At 41.3% G+C, this 17,048-nt stretch overlaps 2 protein-coding genes across 2 annotated transcripts; one reads left to right on the forward strand and one right to left on the reverse strand.

Annotated features, from left to right (window-relative positions):
- Positions 1-160: 160 nt before the first annotated feature.
- scdb (stearoyl-CoA desaturase b) lies at positions 161-7,286 on the reverse strand. The gene is made up of 6 exons (XM_086045517.1): positions 7,160-7,286; positions 6,840-7,087; positions 5,099-5,229; positions 3,882-4,087; positions 3,055-3,287; positions 161-953 (listed from the first exon to the last, which is right to left on the reverse strand). Exons 2-6 carry the CDS (start codon positions 7,039-7,041, stop codon positions 754-756), a joined length of 972 nt encoding a protein of 323 aa, XP_085901643.1. The 5' UTR covers positions 7,042-7,087; positions 7,160-7,286; the 3' UTR covers positions 161-753.
- An 855-nt stretch (positions 7,287-8,141) lies between these two features.
- cfap36 (cilia and flagella associated protein 36) lies at positions 8,142-16,743 on the forward strand. The gene is made up of 11 exons (XM_086044542.1): positions 8,142-8,515; positions 9,503-9,567; positions 9,958-10,059; positions 10,162-10,276; positions 10,447-10,534; positions 13,456-13,567; positions 13,704-13,778; positions 13,932-14,058; positions 14,130-14,248; positions 15,399-15,566; positions 15,649-16,743. The coding sequence occupies exons 1-11, from the start codon at positions 8,410-8,412 to the stop codon at positions 15,730-15,732; spliced, it is 1,161 nt and encodes a 386-aa protein (XP_085900668.1). The 5' UTR covers positions 8,142-8,409; the 3' UTR covers positions 15,733-16,743.
- The last annotated feature ends 305 nt before the right edge of the window (positions 16,744-17,048 follow it).

Raw genomic sequence — 17,048 nt, forward strand, 5'->3', positions numbered from 1 at the left:
TATATATTATATACATATACATATATACACACACACATATGTATTTTACACATATACATATATATATATATATATATATATATATATAGTACCCCATTGTGCCACAACAATCAGGGCAGCACTGAGTTACACTGGAAGAGATGCAGCGCAATCAACTCACTCACTTTTGCATTCTTTTATTTTGCATATTTTTATTTTTTTTTATAAAGTTATAACGAGGTTTGGTTTGCCTCCCGTTTATTTTGGTGGTGATTCCAATGGTGTCCACTAGATTGCAGCACACAGATAATGGATGAATGCATTGTGTCAATTTGAATGAAGAAGAAAGAAAACATGGGAGTAGGCCTTTTTCAAGCCGACTTTTTGCCAAAGATTATAAACAAAGTAATTAATAAATTAATGACAGAATTTGGGTATGTATGGTATAAATATATCTTATGAGAAAAGATGACACGGTTCATGAAGTGAATGGCGAATCCCATGTAAAAAAAAAAAAAAAAAAGCCACTGATATTCAACTCAAGCCAATTTGGGTTACTTTCAACAGGTACAGTTTCGAGTACCTGTTAGAAAAGTGTCAATAGTAAGTCAGTACCGTACAGTGGAAAAGCGCAAAAATTAATCCGGATAAGCCCCCCCCCCCCCCCCCAAATATCCTTTCTGTTGTTGATCCGGTATTTGGGTGGGTAAAAACTTACTACCTATGTGCCACCTAATAATAATCATCATCATAATGTGTCCGCTACGTTCCGACTCAGCCACTTTTAGCGCTGCAGTCGCCCGTCCGCTGCACGCGGGCCGCTATCATCTCCTTGGACGCCGCCCTGCGTTCGCCGGCCAGACGTAGGAAGCACATGAGGTCGATGAAGGCGGTGGTGAGGTTGAGCCTGCAGCCGAATTCGCTGGTGGCGTAGTCGAAAGGGAACGTGTGGTGGTAGTTGTGGAAGCCTTCCCCTGGCAACGGGATGGAAAAGAAAGAGTCAAAAATGCTGACTCCGGGTGGGGACGGTCACAACAAGCACTAGTTTGGCTACTCGTGAACAATTCTTCAAAACGTTATGCCAAGTGCTTGCTTCAAGCTGGTTTGTGCCACTCCAAGTTAAGTTTGATATTAAACTGAATCTCATAAAAAAAATATCAAGTTTTCTTATTTAAAACGATAACATACCTTTCTTTGTCTTATACAGAAGTTTGCTAGCTTAATGCTAACACACAATGCGGAACTCCATTTATGTTCCATTACACATTAGGAAGAAAACATACATGTTAACATATGTTAAAATCACAAAATTCAAATGGAAAAGAGCAGAAGGAAGAATGAAATTCGTTTTTTGCCCTTTATACAGAAAAATATTACATTTCACAATCAAATTTCCCTTTAGCCTCTCTGTTTACATAAATCAATACGTTTTCGTTTCTTTGCAAGTGAAAGTTTAGTCGGACTCACCGACTAACAGACGTTTAAAATTAGAGGCGGACCGGCCTGTAGACAATATATGTTCTCTCCCCCCCCCCCCCAGAAAAAAAAAGACAAATGACGGACGACGGAAGGGTACCCACGCTGCAGACGGATGACGGCTAACGGACGCTCAATTTTTAGTAAAATGCCCAACTCTGTTATTTAACAGCCTTAATTTAATTAGGTTTTTAGATACATCAGTGCAGCTTTGACCCTTTTATTTCTACGTTAACGTTGTTCCATAACATAGAACTTTTCACTACTGTTCCTGATTGTTGATCCTTGATGTATCTGCAGTTGCTATTCAGTTACTGTGGTCCTTTTATTCTTTGGTCTTTTAATGATGTCAACTTATTCTGTCGTACAGGATCTGTATTTAAACTTGAGTTACTCAGTGACCCGTTCCGTCAAGCTTCCTTTGGGTCAGAATGTCCGCTTTCTTACTTTTCAACTTCCGTGACATGTCTGCTCCTGGGTCCAAATTCCGCCCCTCACGTGACACTTTCCATCACTTTGAATTTAATTATTGCCCTTTTAAGTACTTATACTGTATGCCTTTCAGATTATAGCTTCTTGTGATTTTTTTTTCAAACTTATTTGAATATTTTATCGGCCTCATACATTATAAGATTTTAAAACCAACTATCCAAGAAATTTCAGCACCTATTATTTTATGAATATTGGGTAAGAAAAATCTCCAATGTGACTATTGATTAATTGTGAAGCTCTTTTCTGTAATATAAACAAGGGCTGTATAAAAGTAACAAGCAATATTAATGCAGTTGTGCCCGTCTCACCAACGTAGGTTAGTGACTCAGGCGTCATGAACAGAGGACGGCTCGTTCGGTAAAATAGTTAACGGGCATTTTAGGTAAGCCTTGCTAAAATAACAACAGTGAAGCAGGTAAGGTGTGGCATGCGCTGAATCCCACGACATTTTCACCACCTCCATGAAACAGGTGTTCAACCTTGGTAGTGCTTGCTAGAAAGTGTCAGTTTAGTTTGCTTGGAAGCCAGAATGAAAACGGAACAGTGTATACATTTGTAGACACAAGAAGGAACGTGATTAGTGGAATTTTGACTGCCATTTGCTTCTAAAAAAAAAAAAAAAAAAAAAAACTACAACAACATGGCTATTATTGTAAAACACTTGTTTTGTGTTGCAGGGAACATATTCTTGAAAAAAAACATGTTTGGCTTGATTTCCTCGTTAAAGGGTTATAAAACCGCAACACCGATTCTATTCGTTAGCTTGTCTTTAGCATTTTGCGTTGTTTGTTAGCATTACACTAAACAAGCTTATCTTAACGCTGTGGTTGTGTTGAAACAATGAATTCTTTTTGTTTTACGTTTAGTTTGACAACGTGAGAGGCGATAAAGACCTTGATGCCTCTTTTCTTTTTTTTTTTTTTTTTTTAATGTTCACTATCTGCCAAACAGCCGCCATAAAGCGTGTGCAACTCACATTTTTGCATGCCAGCTAAATGCACGTAACGGCTAAATGACAGTTCATATCTTAAAAGTAAAAACTTCTTAAAACTCGTATGTGAAGGCACCACTATGTTGTATGTGGACGTTGTCAGGAGTATTTCCTACCTATGGCGCTGAAGGCGACAATCCTGTTCTCCCTGGGGCTGATGGTGCGGTCGTACGGCCGGTTGCCCCACATGTGCGCGGCGCTGTTGACCAGCCAGGTGGCGTTGAGCCCAACGGTGTACCTCAGCAACACAGGCAGGAAGTAGCCCACCAGGAGGGACTCGCCCCAAAAGTACCAGGGCACCAACATGGGCACCAGGAAGCACAAGATCAACACCGAGAGCTTGTAGTGCCTGAAATCAATCAAATCAACATAGTGTGCATGCAGTATAGAACACAGCCAATATGATGTTCTGGATGTGTGAGTGATAACACACTCTAAAAACACTTGGGTTAAAAATAACACAATTTTGGGTCAAAAATGGAGCGATACACAAATTGGGTCAATTTGACCCACTTTCTTGCATTGTTTTGTACAAAACAGCCAATTTTTTTCTAGGTTGTTTTGGACAAAACTACCAATTTTTAGGGTACTTTTTTGCATAAACAACCAAGAAAGTTGGGTCAAATTGACCCAAGTTGTGTATCGCTCCATTTTTGACCCAAAATGGTGTTATTTTTAACCCAGCTGTTTTTAGAGTGCACTAAATGTAACATTCCAGCTCTCTGGGAAGGACAAATTGCTAACTGGTTTGACACTGGTGTGCTCACTTTTGTTGCCAGTGGTTTAGATGTTAATAATGGCTGTGTGTGCATACATATTTATGGCACATTTAAATGATGTATATTTTTTTTAAAGGCGCTTTTGCTTCTAAAAAAAAAAACATGTTCTGATGTACGTGTTTTTTGCGGGGACCACCAAAGTGTCCAGACTGCGTTCTCCTTACCGTCTTTGGAACATGACCACTTTATCGGCCTTCAGATCGGACAGCTCCAGTTTGCGGCCCTTCTCAGCGACGTCGGGGTGCTTGCGAACCAGCAGCCAGCCGATGTGCGCGAAGAAGAAGCCCCGCTTGGCGTTGTGCGGGTCGGCGTCCGTCTCCGAATACTTGTGATGGACGCGGTGGTCCCTCGCCCACTCGTAAATGTCATTCTGCACCCGAGAACAGAAAGCCAGATCACGCGCCGGCTGCCGCGATTTCGGACATACGAACACATGTGAAATTTTTGAAATCCTTCCGATGCGGCGTAATTATGAGCAAGAAGAACAGGCAGAAAATCATGCTCTGTTTGTATGTGTTGTTGGTCCATGTGTGTTAAAGTACCAGTTGTTTAAAGATTTATCATTATCGCAACATCTATGCTAATTTTCTTAGCCCAAATATAGTACTTGACACAATACGGTAGCATTAAGCTAATGGACCTTTGAAATGATTTGGCAGAGTTGAATGCAATGGCAAGAAAATTCGTGGGGGGGACAAATGCCAAACTATGGTCTTATAAAGGAGGGGGCACATTATGGGTTTGGAAAAAACATTTGGATGTTTAAATATACAATGTTTAATTCTCTTTTGTTTTTTGGCTCATTTTTAAAAAAAAATTCTACTGCAACTATCAAATAAAGCTTGAAGCAAGCACACTTTGAAAGTAATAACTGAAAAGAAAAAAAATGTGTTTTAAGAAGTTGAAGTGTGTTTTAATTCAACCCTTGAAGCAATGGATAATTTAACAGTAAAGACACGTAGACGGGTAATAAAACAACAAATGAGAAAAATGACTACCGCTAGTATTACCGCAGCATACACTTTAAAAACAGTTAGGTTAAAAATAACCCAATTTGGGGTCAAAAGTGAACCAATCCACTACTTGGGTCAATTTAATCCAACTACCAAATTTTCTTTCAAAACAACCCCAAAAAATTGGACTGTTTCGTACAAAACAACACAAGAAAGCGGGTCAAATTGACCCAAATAATGGATCGGCCCATTTTTGACCTCAAATTGTGTTATTTTTACCCCAAATGTTTTTTTTCGAGTGTACTGAGCAGTTGTGACGTCAATGCAGGGGACAAATTTCCCCAGCGCGCATGCGTTCCTGCCATCAAAGATGCTCCCCCTCCACCCTCTCATTGCAATTGTGCACACTGCGCTGGAAAGTGTTGTACCTGAAACGCCATCGAGTTGGCCAGAGCCAGGAAGACCCTGAGGGCCGGCGTAGCCTTGTAGGATCTGTGGCTCCATAATCTGTGCGCACCCGCCGTCACACCCAGGGCGCTGAAGAAGAAGCACGCGGCAGCTGGCGGGAAGAGAAATGACAAAGTGTCACTATCGGAGCAACGTTGGAAGCGGGTGTGAGGGTCAGGTGCGCCGTTTTGTTGTCGTCTGCGGCGTGTCGGGCGCAAGCATACAGGGGCCTTCTGGCAGCCAAAGACCAATTGTCTTGTGGTGCCACGCCGGCCACAATGGAATGTCTATGGGAGTGCTGATTGTGCTTTGTCTTCCACTGTGAAATAATATGCGGCCCAGCATTGCAAAGAGGGGGAGGAGGAGGCACGGGGAGGGGAAGCAGACAAAGTGAAGACTGTTCTGGAATTTGTGAAATGCGCCGATCGTCTGCCGTATAGGCTGCAAAGTCCAATGTTTAAAATGAGTGGAAAAATGGGGACAATTTCCGGCATTGAAATGGATTACGATGTCACAAAATCCATTCCGGCCCCGCAAAAATATCAAATATTAAAAAAAAAAAAAAAAAACACTGTATTGTGTCAAGATATAATAAAACATAACAAAGGACAATGTTGATATGTAGACTACTTTCGGAAAGTGTAATTACTGTAGTATCCGTGTGTTGGTTGTGTGACTTTAAATAGCGTGGCTAAGCAAGTGTCATCAAGTTGTGGCCTTCAGCATCTCCCTGCAAGTGTTTTCAAACTTTTTCTTTTGTATCTGTTCATTAGAACACACTTTTTAGACACATTGTCAACGGGCTTGAGCACAACAGCTGTAAATATATTTACAAAGTGTTTGAATAAGTTGAATTGTGCTTTCATACGTCCAAAATTGCGATTGGTGCACTCGGTGAGAGTAATGTGCCCAACAAAGTGGTTTCCATCTACCAAACGAATGAAGCAGAGGAAAGTGCGTCTTCCCACTTCTTCTGTGATGAAAAGTATATCAAATTAAGAAGTATAGAAAGTAAAAATACAAATCCTGGATCCGCTACAAAGTTTTGTGGATCCTAGTTGAGTCATAAAATGCTGAGGTAGCTTAATGCTGCTCCCAAAAGATAAAACCTTAATCAAATACATAGTTGCATCCTTGGCGGGGGTCACGAGAAAAACAAACAATGTTCGTGACACAATACATTTACAGTATATGGTCGGAAAGGGGTGGAAATTTCTCATGAACGGGAACTTTCAATTGGAATTTTCACTGTGGAAATCTTGTTTATTGGAATGAATTGGAATTGAGTGGAAATCCTCAGAAACGATTAGAATAAAGAATGCGGTATCATACGCTAACAGTAAAACCAACACTTTTGTTTTGCAAACGAGTATTAATCCTGGCATTTTTGTCTGTTGCATCAAATGAATTGCTTGGCAACAGACTTTTAAAATAATACATCAGAAATTATTCAAAAGTATTACTTTTTATAAGTGCGTCGCCGTTGATGTCAGGGCCATAAAAACACATTTTGAATAATGCAACATCAATTTTTAAAAATATTGTTGTTGCTATGAAAAAGTTTCTCATCAAATTAAAAAAAAAAAAAAAAAAATCATAATGGAAAAACAGAGCGAGTCCAATGTCCTCAAAGCTTTGATCTATGCTCTTCGAAGTCTGTACTATTAAAAGCATTTTCCCATGTGAACTGTCAACACACTGCAGTCCAGCCATGCTACTTACTCCAGACGAGCGTGAGTGCACAAGCGGCCGTAATGAGGAAGACTCCGTACAGAGCGCCGGCGTGCAGCACCACCATGAGCCAGATGTTCCTCCACACCAGCGCCCTGGGGGGTCCGGGACCTCCTTTCTCCGCGTAGGTGTCGTCAAACACATCCTCCGTCGACGTGCCTGTGCTCGTGCCATGAGGGCTGCTCTCGGGCATTTGGCTGCAGGACTGCCGCAAACGACAGTTGGCAAAGCGGCCGCACCTACACACATCCAACTTCGATTGACCATTTACAGTTACAAATGCCTTTGTGTGTGCGTGTGTGTGTGCTCACCGTGCAGAGATACAGTGGAGGTCCAGAGTGGAAACGGCGCATGTCGACGAACGAAGTCCTCCTTATTATGTCGTGCGCGCGCGCGCGTGTGTGCGCGCGCGTGCGCGTGTAGTTCCGAATGTCCTATTGGCTCATTGTTTATCTGATGTTGTGTGCGTGTGCGAGTCTGCTTTTGATCTAGACTTCCACATGTTGCTCTTAAACGTGTGTAGTACTATTTAAGGGGGAAAAACGTGAGTCGTGAGTCCAAATAAACAGAAATAAAATATGAACGGCTGTTTTTAGCAGAGGAAGTCTGGCGCCCCCTGCTGCCTGACACCGAGCCGAGAGTTGCATTTATTTGACTTCTCTAAATGTCTCAAGTGTTCAATATTCTAGTCGGTTTTTTTGCACAATTTAGTGTTAGCTAACAAGAAGACGAAAGGTAAAATTGACTTTTTTCAAAAAAAAAAATTCCAAAGTCACCCTGTTTTACATCTGTTTGTGACTCTTGCAGTCTCTTTTGCAACCTGCTGATGACACTCAAAGCTCATATTTCTAACAGAATGCATATAAGCAGCATCCTTCACTCATTACAACTTGGAGGATACCAAGACAATACCTTGTATCAGTACTTGCCCATCAGTGATTTATAGACCATGAGTATAATCTTAAATTGTAGTCTACAGCTGACCGGGGCAACACACAAAAAGCCAACATAGAAGAAAAAGGAAAGGAAAAAAATATATAAATAAAAATGTAAGGCACAGTAAGCGTTCATTCGAGATAACCAACCAGAGATAATTCACGAAGGAACTGTAATGTAAAAACACTTCTTATTTTTTGTTAATTTCAAGGTGTTTACATATAGATGAAACACAACAAGGAAGAGTAGCAGAATTTTTTGTTGTTGATTGTTTTTTGAGTAGCAGAAATTTCAATAGGCTTGGAAGCCGCGGTGACGTCATTGTTTCCGTGGCAACCACGAGGCGTCACCACCACTCTGTTCTCCACGAGTGCGCAGCAATTTTTCTCTGCTCCGGGTGGACAAAACAACCACCGCCGCCCCCCTCCCTCCCTCCCCTCTCGTTGCGAATGGATACGTGTGCAATGGGGGGCTGTTTATGGAGCACAACAGCCCTCATAAATGTTTGCATCTGCCGGCTGCGTGCGTCCGTACCATAGCGGAGCTGGGACGCGTACAAGCCCGGAGGAGCGCCGCTCGTCTTGGGCCAGCAGCCTCTGCAGCCACCGCTGACTTTTGAGCCAACATGGCCGAGGACGAGAGCGTGTGGGTGGTGGAGAGCATCGTGGGCTACCTGGGAAGTCCCGAGTGGGTCATCCCCGTCACGGATTTCATGGAGCACAAATGCACAGGTGACTTCTTGCACGACTAAAGGTCGTCTTATGAGCTTTGTTTATGTTAGCACGGAGCTCCGCTAGCCTCCATTGTGACTCCAGTTGGTCAAGCTAATATTGCGCGTGCAGCGATGTTTGTCTGTTTTACTGTTGACATTTTGGCGCCGATCGGCATTGACATTCCGAATATTAAAACACATTTGTCATTTTCACTGAGCCAAGAACGGGATAAGAGTCATCAAAAGTGGCAATTCATAGTTACAATTAGGACGAAAAACTCAAGCGTCATTAGCAACTACCTCCATTAGCCTCCATTCAGGCTCCGTGCTTTAAGCTAATGCTAAAGTGGAGAGCGAAGTTACCTGCATGACAATTGACATTTTTGCACATTGAATCTGTATTACTATTGACTGATTTGCGTCGTGGTTCAAAATGATAATTTGGAAACAAACATTTTTTTCCGAAGCAATGAAAGAAACGTGAGTGATTAAATGCAGCAATTAACAGTTGGATAATGGATGTATGGATAAATGCTGAATTATGAGACACTACCTCCACTAGCCTCCATTTTGGCTCCTTGTCTAAAGTTAATAATGCATGTTTTTGAACCTATCACGATAACAAATTTTCTCCAGAAACCATCACGATAAATGATAGTATCGTTTTTTTCCCCCATACATTTTTTAATGTCACTGATCTTGTGGTGACGTTGCAGCAGAAATATATGCGCTTTGTGCTCAATTAAACAAGCTCAGATTTCACTTTTGGTAAGTATAAACTTGCACGTCAAATTTCTATACTAATGTATAACATTTTCCCTAAGCCACTAAAGAGACAAAAGTGTTAAATGTAGCACTTAATTGTTACAATTACAGTGCAATAGTTAGCCCACTTACTAGATGTGCTAAATGAAACTTAGTATTGTATTCTTTTAACAAAATAACGAGAACAAAATGTGAATTTGGACATGCTTCCTTGACTAATCCACATGTCGTTACATTTCAGTGTTTGACGATGAAGATGAAAATAAGTTAGTGTACACGGAAATCCATCAGCAGTATAAAAAGTTGGTGAGTACAGCTGTTTTTCACATGCTAACAAACACTAAATGCACATTAAATTCTTGAAAAATAATATAAAACCCAAACAAAAATTATATTACTGATAGTAGTATAAATAAATTAAATACTGTGTTATAATTATATAAATAAGACTTTCCGAAACCGGTTAACAAATCCCCACATTTCAAGTTGTTTTTTAAGTTAAAATTTTCTAGAGGAAATGTTAAGTAACTATAATGCATATTATAAAAATGAAATCAGTAAATATGTCGCTGTGTGTAGTGAATCAATATGTTTCACGTTTTGAATCAAATAACTCAAAATAATATGATCTCTACAATATTCCAAAGTATTGAACTGCACCTGTACATTGGGCATTTATTTTTTCTGCTTTTGCAGGTCGAGAAGCTATTGGAGAATTACATGCAGGAGGTGGGCATCAACGAGCAGCAGTTTTTGGATGCGTGCACCTCCCCTTTTGCCAAGTCTAAAACGGTGCAGGTGCGCCAAACTCCACCTCACAGCAAAACCTGCCACCTGTAAATGTCACACGAACGGGACAAAGTAAAACACGGACTTTTTTGCTTTATATTCCGGCTCCAGTCTGTGTTCCAACCGGTCCTGGCCACGGATGACTTCCAAATTTTCCGCTCGCTGATGGTGCAGAAGAACATGGAGCTGCAGCTTCAGGCGCTCCGCGTCATCAAAGAGAGGAACGGTAAGTTTGCCGTTGCGCACTGTAAGCAACACACTCAACATACCGTACTTTTTGAACCGATGACAGTTCATCAAACCAAATCAAGGTAGGGAGAGAGAGAGGCGGTGAGAGAGGGGGAGAGACAGAGAGCTTATGTGGCTTCTGAAGTAACACATCTGTCCATGGGCCAGGTGCGCTTCCCGATTGCTTGACGGACGGCGAGGACGTGATGACGGAGCTGCAGCAGCAAGAGATGAAGATCCTGCAGGAGGTCCTCAAGTAAGCTTTCATTTCGTAATAATAACACCGCGAGTGTGTTTTTAGAGCATCACAAAAACAATATTTGGCCCAAAAAATGGTAACCCCAGCCCTGGTTTCCACACACTTAAAGGGGACAATCAAGCCAAACATCTTTTTTTCAATAATATGTTGCCAGCAGGCCCACTAGTTGAAACGAGGCAATATGATTCAATTTTGAGCCATCTCAGGGGGCGGCCATCTTGTCACTTCTGTCGACTGAAAATGACATCACAACTACCCAGGGCTCAGGGAACGACCAATCGCAGCTCGCCTTGTTTTCTAAAGATGAGCCGTGATTGGTCGCTAAAAACGGGTGGATTTTGCTGCTTAACTCATATTCCACAAACACAATTTATCAGAACGCCTTGTTTCAACTGGTGGTCTTGCATGGAACACATTCTTGGAAAAAATATCTTTGGGTTGACTTTCCCCTTAAACATGTGTAATGATCTAAGTCGGCCACAGTGGCGGCGGCGGCGGCGGCCTGCTCTCCTGATGGGATTTAGTGAGCGGCATCCTGACCCAGAAGAGAAGTCCACTTTAAGCTACTTAGGCTCAGGCTAATTTCCGTAGGCGCCATTGACACCAACAGTAGCAAGGCGCTACTGAGGAAGAAGGACTATTTTTATCCACTTTGTCCTACCTGGATGCATTTAAGATCCCCACTTGGAGGCTCTCCAAGGCCCAAATGCTGCCTTAAAATGTCATTGGGGTGGACTGGGTGGAGGGAGCCATCTTCTGGAGTGGGGTGGAATGACTGGCAACTCTCCACAAGCCCATTTCGGTACAGAAGGAAATGCAAAGAATGTCCAGAAAACAGCTAATCCCACTTTAAAACTCAACTTTAAAACCTTATCACTAGTTTGAAACTCGATTTCTAACCCCTAACCCAAGTTTGAAACCCTACTTCTAAACCCCGTCCCCAGGTTAAAACCATAACCCTTGAAACCCTAATTTTAACCCAAGTTTGAAACCCTACTTCTAAACCCCGTCCCCAGGTTAAAACCCTAACCCTTGAAACCCTCATTTTAACCCTAGTTTGAAACCCTACCTCTAAACCCTAACTCTACTTTGAAACCCTACCTCTAAACCCTAACTCTACTTTGAAACCCTAACCCTAGTTTGAAACCCTACCTCTAAACCCTAACTCTAGTTTGAAACCCTACCTCTAACCCCTAACTCTACTTTGAAACCCTAACCCTAGTTTGAAACCCTACCTCTAAACCCTAACCCTAGTTTGAAACCATACCTCTAAACCCTAACTCTACTTTGAAACCCTAACCCTAGTTTGAAACCCTACCTCTAAACCCTAACTCTACTTTGAAACCCTAACCATAGTTTGAAACCCTACATCTAAACCCTAACTCTAGTTTGAAACCCTACCTCTAAACCCTAACTCTACTTTGAAACCCTAACCCTAGTTTGAAACCCTACCTCTATACCCTAACTCTACTTTGAAACCCTAACCCTAGTTTGAAACCCTACCTCTAAACCCTAACCCTACTTTGAAACCCTACCTCTAAACCCTAACTCTACTTTGAAACCCTACCTCTAAACCCTAACTCTACTTTGAAACCCTAACCCTAGTTTGAAACCCTACCTCTAAACCCTAACCCTAGTTTGAAACCATACCTCTAAACCCTAACTCTACTTTGAAACCCTAACCCTAGTTTGAAACCCTACCTCTAAACCCTAACTCTACTTTGAAACCCTAACCATAGTTTGAAACCCTACATCTAAACCCTAACTCTAGTTTGAAACCCTACCTCTAAACCCTAACTCTAGTTTGAAACCCTACCTCTAAACCCTAACTCTACTTTGAAACCCTAACCCTAGTTTGAAACCCTACCTCTAAACCCTAACTCTAGTTTGAAACCCTACCTCTAAACCCTAACTCTACTTTGAAACCCTAACCCTAGTTTGAAACCCTACCTCTAAACCCTAACCCTACTTTGAAACCCTACCTCTAAACCCTAACTCTACTTTGAAACCCTACCTCTAAACCCTAACTCTACTTTGAAACCCTAAGCCTAGTTTGAAACCCTACCTCTAAACCCTAACCCTAGTTTGAAACCATACCTCTAAACCCTAACTCTACTTTGAAACCCTAACCCTAGTTTGAAACCCTACCTCTAAACCCTAACTCTACTTTGAAACCCTAACCATAGTTTGAAACCCTACATCTAAACCCTAACTCTAGTTTGAAACCCTACCTCTAAACCCTAACTCTACTTTGAAACCCTAACCCTAGTTTGAAACCCTACCTCTATACCCTAACTCTACTTTGAAACCCTAACCCTAGTTTGAAACCCTACCTCTAAACCCTAACTCTACTTTGAAACCCTACCTCTAAACCCTAACTCTACTTTGAAACCCTAACCCTAGTTTGAAACCCTACCTCTAAACCCTAACTCTAGTTTGAAACCTACTTCTAAACCCTAACCGAAGTTTGAAACCCTAACCCTAGTTTGAAACCCTACTTCAAATCCTAACCCTACTTTGAAACCTTAACCTTAGTTTAAAACCCCACTTTTAAACCCTGACTCTAGTTTTAAACCCTAATTGAAACCCTAACCCTAGTTTCAAATCCTACTTTGAAGCCCTATTTCTAGTTTGAAACCTACTTTTATACCCTAACCCTTGTTTAAACCCCTAATTTGAATCCCTAACCTTAGTTTAAAACCATACTTTGAAACCCCAGTCAAAAAGTCTAAATTGAAACCCCACCCCAACTTTGACAAAAAACGGAAACAAAGACAAAACCAAATTTTAATCTTAGTATTTTTTTTTTTTTTAAATATATTTTTGGAGGATAAAATGAATTGCAAATGAATTTGAAATGTTTTGATCCACAAGGCTGTTGTGCGCGTGTGCTAACAACGTCGTTCTTCCTCCGCCAGAAAGTCCAAAGAGGAATACGAGGAGGAAATGTCGTGGAGGTTGCTGCTGGACGAGGAGCGTGCGTGTTCGACGTCCGGCGGCCACGCGCAACAAGATGGTGCCACTGCCAAGGTCAACCAACTCAAATGAGAAAATTCAAATGAAATGGAGTCTTCTGGGCAGGCTCACACTTGCCAGCATTGCCGAATTGGATTTTTTAAAATGATTTAAAAAAAAAAAAAAAAAAAAAAAATTATTTTCCTCCCAGGCTGACAGCAGTGACACAATCGCCCACCAAGGACCAACCATGAATGGGAAAAGTGCAGCCGCGCAGTCCAACCAGGTTGGACCAAAAGAATCATTTTCATAAAAAGACAAATATTTTTTTTTTCTTTATTAAAAGATAAAGTACAGCCATAAACCCCTCTTTTCTTTCAATTTTATTTTATTTTTTTGACTGCAATGACACTATACTCTGTTTGTCTTTTCCGTGCAGGTGAATGGCAAAACCCCCCAAAACGCCGAGAGCAAGTTTGCCGTCACAGCAGATGTGAAGCATGTAGAAAAAAGCAGCTCCTCTTCTTCTTCTTCTTCTTCTTCTTCTTCTTCAACACGCACCTCTGGTAAAAGCAGCACCATTTGCAGTGTGTGCATTCATTTGAAGGCGTATTAACGTGAGGGACGGCGTGCGCAGGCAGTGTCAGTGCCAGCGCGGAGCCCCGAGTGCTGCCGCCCGTCAAAGCGCCCGTTGGCGCCGAGCAAGCTTGGCTGGACGAAGCGCACAAGGAGGCCGGCTTCGCTCAGCCGTACGCTGTGAGTACGCTCAATTAGCTACAAACACACACACACACACACACAAAAAAAGAAGAAATCTGAGAAACATTTTGGAATATTTGGGGTAACCTCACTTAATCACTTGAATTTGTCACATTGACACCACTCTTGTTTAAAAAAAAAAAAAATGAAATCCATATTTTTGGTGTGCGTTATCAAAAAGTCAAAGTTATAAGTCATTTGAATTAATACTTACAATTAGATCAATGGTTTCTCACATGTTGTTAATGGATTAAATTGATCAAATTGGATTAAAAAACAGATACAAATTTGTGAATGGAAAAAAAAAAAAGGGATACATTTTTTAATGCGTTGTAGTATTTTTGGTAACATTTAGTCACATTGCCAAAGTGATTGGAACTGTTGTTTGGATCAACAAAATGGTGAAGAAAAATACTTACAATTTTTACAACGGAATCTGAGGAACATAGAAAAAAAATATGTACAGTATTTTTAAAAATATTTGTGGTGACATTATTTAACCACTTTTAAATGGCGATGTCTGCATGTCGTTGGAAAAAAATCTAAAAGATTTTGGTTTGGTCATGGTTCATTTTACAATTACTTCTGACAAACAAATCAGTTTATTCATTTATTTATTTTTTAAAAATATTTATGATAACCCTGTTTTTAAAAATGTGAGCAATGGAGATGTCTACATTGGGATATAATAAAAACAATGAGAAAAACTGTTGTTTAAAATATATTTAAGTATAAAAAAGAAAAAAGGTTCCTAATATTTTTAGTAACAGTCACTTAAAAGGGACAAATAATTATCACCTAAATTTGTTATAATTTTTTTTTTTTTAACTGACAATATTTTTTGACTTTTTTTTAGAATACATCTGTAAAAAAAATGTTTTCGGGGATTAAAAAAAAACAAAAAAAAACTAACTGCCATTTTGGCAACTTTATTTAGTCACATAGAAATATTACAAACAGCTCTCCACAATTATGATACAGTGCATTAAAGTTGTCCACGTCTGCGTACTACAATTACAATAAACATTAGAATTGCCTTTATCAAGACGGACCGTTTAGCACAACCCTTGTGCGAGTGTACCTCAAGAACTTCGCCGAAGTACTTGAGCCCAAACCGCCGATTTCAACGCACCCGTGTCCTCAACAGGAGCTGTCGGCAGCTCAGCAGGAGCGTCTCCAGCAGAGGGCGTCCTACTTGCGCGAGCAGCGCGACAAGCTGCACGCTCTCAAGAAGGACCGCGCCGCCAAGCAGACCCCCGCGGCCGAGCAGGAGGCACCTTGCTCTCCCTCCTCGCCCGCGCCTCCTCCAGCCTCCGTGAGTCCTACCGGAAACTTTGCCAGGCGCCGCTGACTTTGACGCCGCTTTTTTTTTTTTTTTTTTTTTCTTCTTCTCCCAGGAGATTTCGACGGAGGAGCGCAAGAAGCTGCAGAAGAGAAAACACCTTGCCGACAAGCTGAAGGAGGAAGTCATCAAGAAATGACCTCCGTGCGCTATATGAATGCAGTCGCATGTATTTATTTTCCTGCAAGTGGGAACGCTCACTTTTGTTCTCCCGTTAGAAGCGGTTAGCCTCACAGAGATCTTCCCGAATGAGAGATGAGACACTTTCACGCTTTGGACGCCGGGATTTAGTCGATTGGCCCTTCCGGAGTACGTTGACGCGGCCGTTGCGGCATAGCGCATTCGGATGATTATATGGTGACAGGTGATTTTGTGGCAGGACAACAAGCTGGTAAAAAAAAAAAAAACGCCAGCTCAAATTCAACAAATTCAACCGGCTCCGCGTTACAATATTCTGTGCAGTATTTATTATTATTTTATTAATTTTTTTATTGAATCACAAAAACATGTTGCATTTGTCAGGGAAGGAGCTTTCGGATGTAAATATTCTAAAGGTTGTATGACACTCTAAATTATAGTTGAGTATTATTGTTGCATAAAATTGATACTTGTATGAGGTAGGGCTGCACCATATTGGAAAAAAACACTTTAAAATGTTCGCAAGTATTCGGGTTGCGCATATTGCACGTGCTAGTACGGCAATGATGATATTTTTTTCGATGTATATTGCGCAGCCCGGTGTGGTCAAGACGCCACTTTGTAAGTCGACTTAAGTGACAAGCCACGAGGAAGGTGCCAGCGTGAAAGCGGCTCCCGCCTGTTGTACAAAAAGATGTCAAAAGTGTGCACGTTTAAGAGCCGCATGTTTTCCACCTCTTGCTCCACAGACAACTTGGACCTAGTACGTTCGTTTTAATCGCGTCACAAAAACGACATTGTGTAAACTGCATGTTGCGCTTGCGTCCCATAATGCAACACTGCGCGCGCATCGCACTCCCACCAGTAGGTGTTTACGACTTCCCGATGTTACGTTGTAATAAGATAGTGCTTTTTCCGTGTACTTTTTTGTGCATCTTGGGAGTCAATGGCGTACCCATGCAATACTTGATATACTATGCTCTTGGATGAATAAATCAACTTTTGTAAAGTGGACTGTGTCGCGGTATGCTTTTTCTCTGGTTCCACTACAGAATAAACGTGGGCAGCCAAATATTTCAGTAATATGTGAAAACTTGGGATTGCGCTCCCATTCTACACTGGTATCTGTGACTTTGAATGTGCGTGGCTTTAAAAGGCGGGGTTTGGCCTCGTGACATGGGAGCCAGCAAATGAGCGTACGCTTTTGCCTCACTCAAAATAGAACGTGTGCGTTCGTGCGTAACAAACACTTAAAATTGATTTTAAAGGTGAATTTAAAATCCTCTTTGCTGGCAAGAGGTTTTATTCTGCACTTTG

Source organism: Filicampus tigris, chromosome 11, assembly GCF_054856515.1.
Source record: "Filicampus tigris isolate MCC_2025a chromosome 11, RoL_Ftig_1.0, whole genome shotgun sequence".
Lineage (NCBI taxonomy): Eukaryota > Metazoa > Chordata > Actinopteri > Syngnathiformes > Syngnathidae > Filicampus > Filicampus tigris.

Bases quoted from the DNA above. Each gene is read 5' to 3' on its own strand.
- scdb (XM_086045517.1), bottom strand. From the start codon at position 7,041: ATGCCCGAGAGCAGCCCTCATGGCACGAGCACAGGCACGTCGACGGAG. The intron at 5,230-6,839 runs GTAAGTAGCATG...TCTTCCCGCCAG, and splicing joins TGCACTCACGCTCGTCTGGA to CTGCCGCGTGCTTCTTCTTC. The intron at 3,288-3,881 runs GTAAGGAGAACG...GATTGATTTCAG, and splicing joins GTGGTCATGTTCCAAAGACG to GCACTACAAGCTCTCGGTGT.
- cfap36 (XM_086044542.1), top strand. From the start codon at position 8,410: ATGGCCGAGGACGAGAGCGTGTGGGTGGTGGAGAGCATCGTGGGCTAC. The intron at 10,277-10,446 runs GTAAGTTTGCCG...TCCATGGGCCAG, and splicing joins CGTCATCAAAGAGAGGAACG to GTGCGCTTCCCGATTGCTTG. The intron at 15,567-15,648 runs GTGAGTCCTACC...TTCTTCTCCCAG, and splicing joins CCGCGCCTCCTCCAGCCTCC to GAGATTTCGACGGAGGAGCG.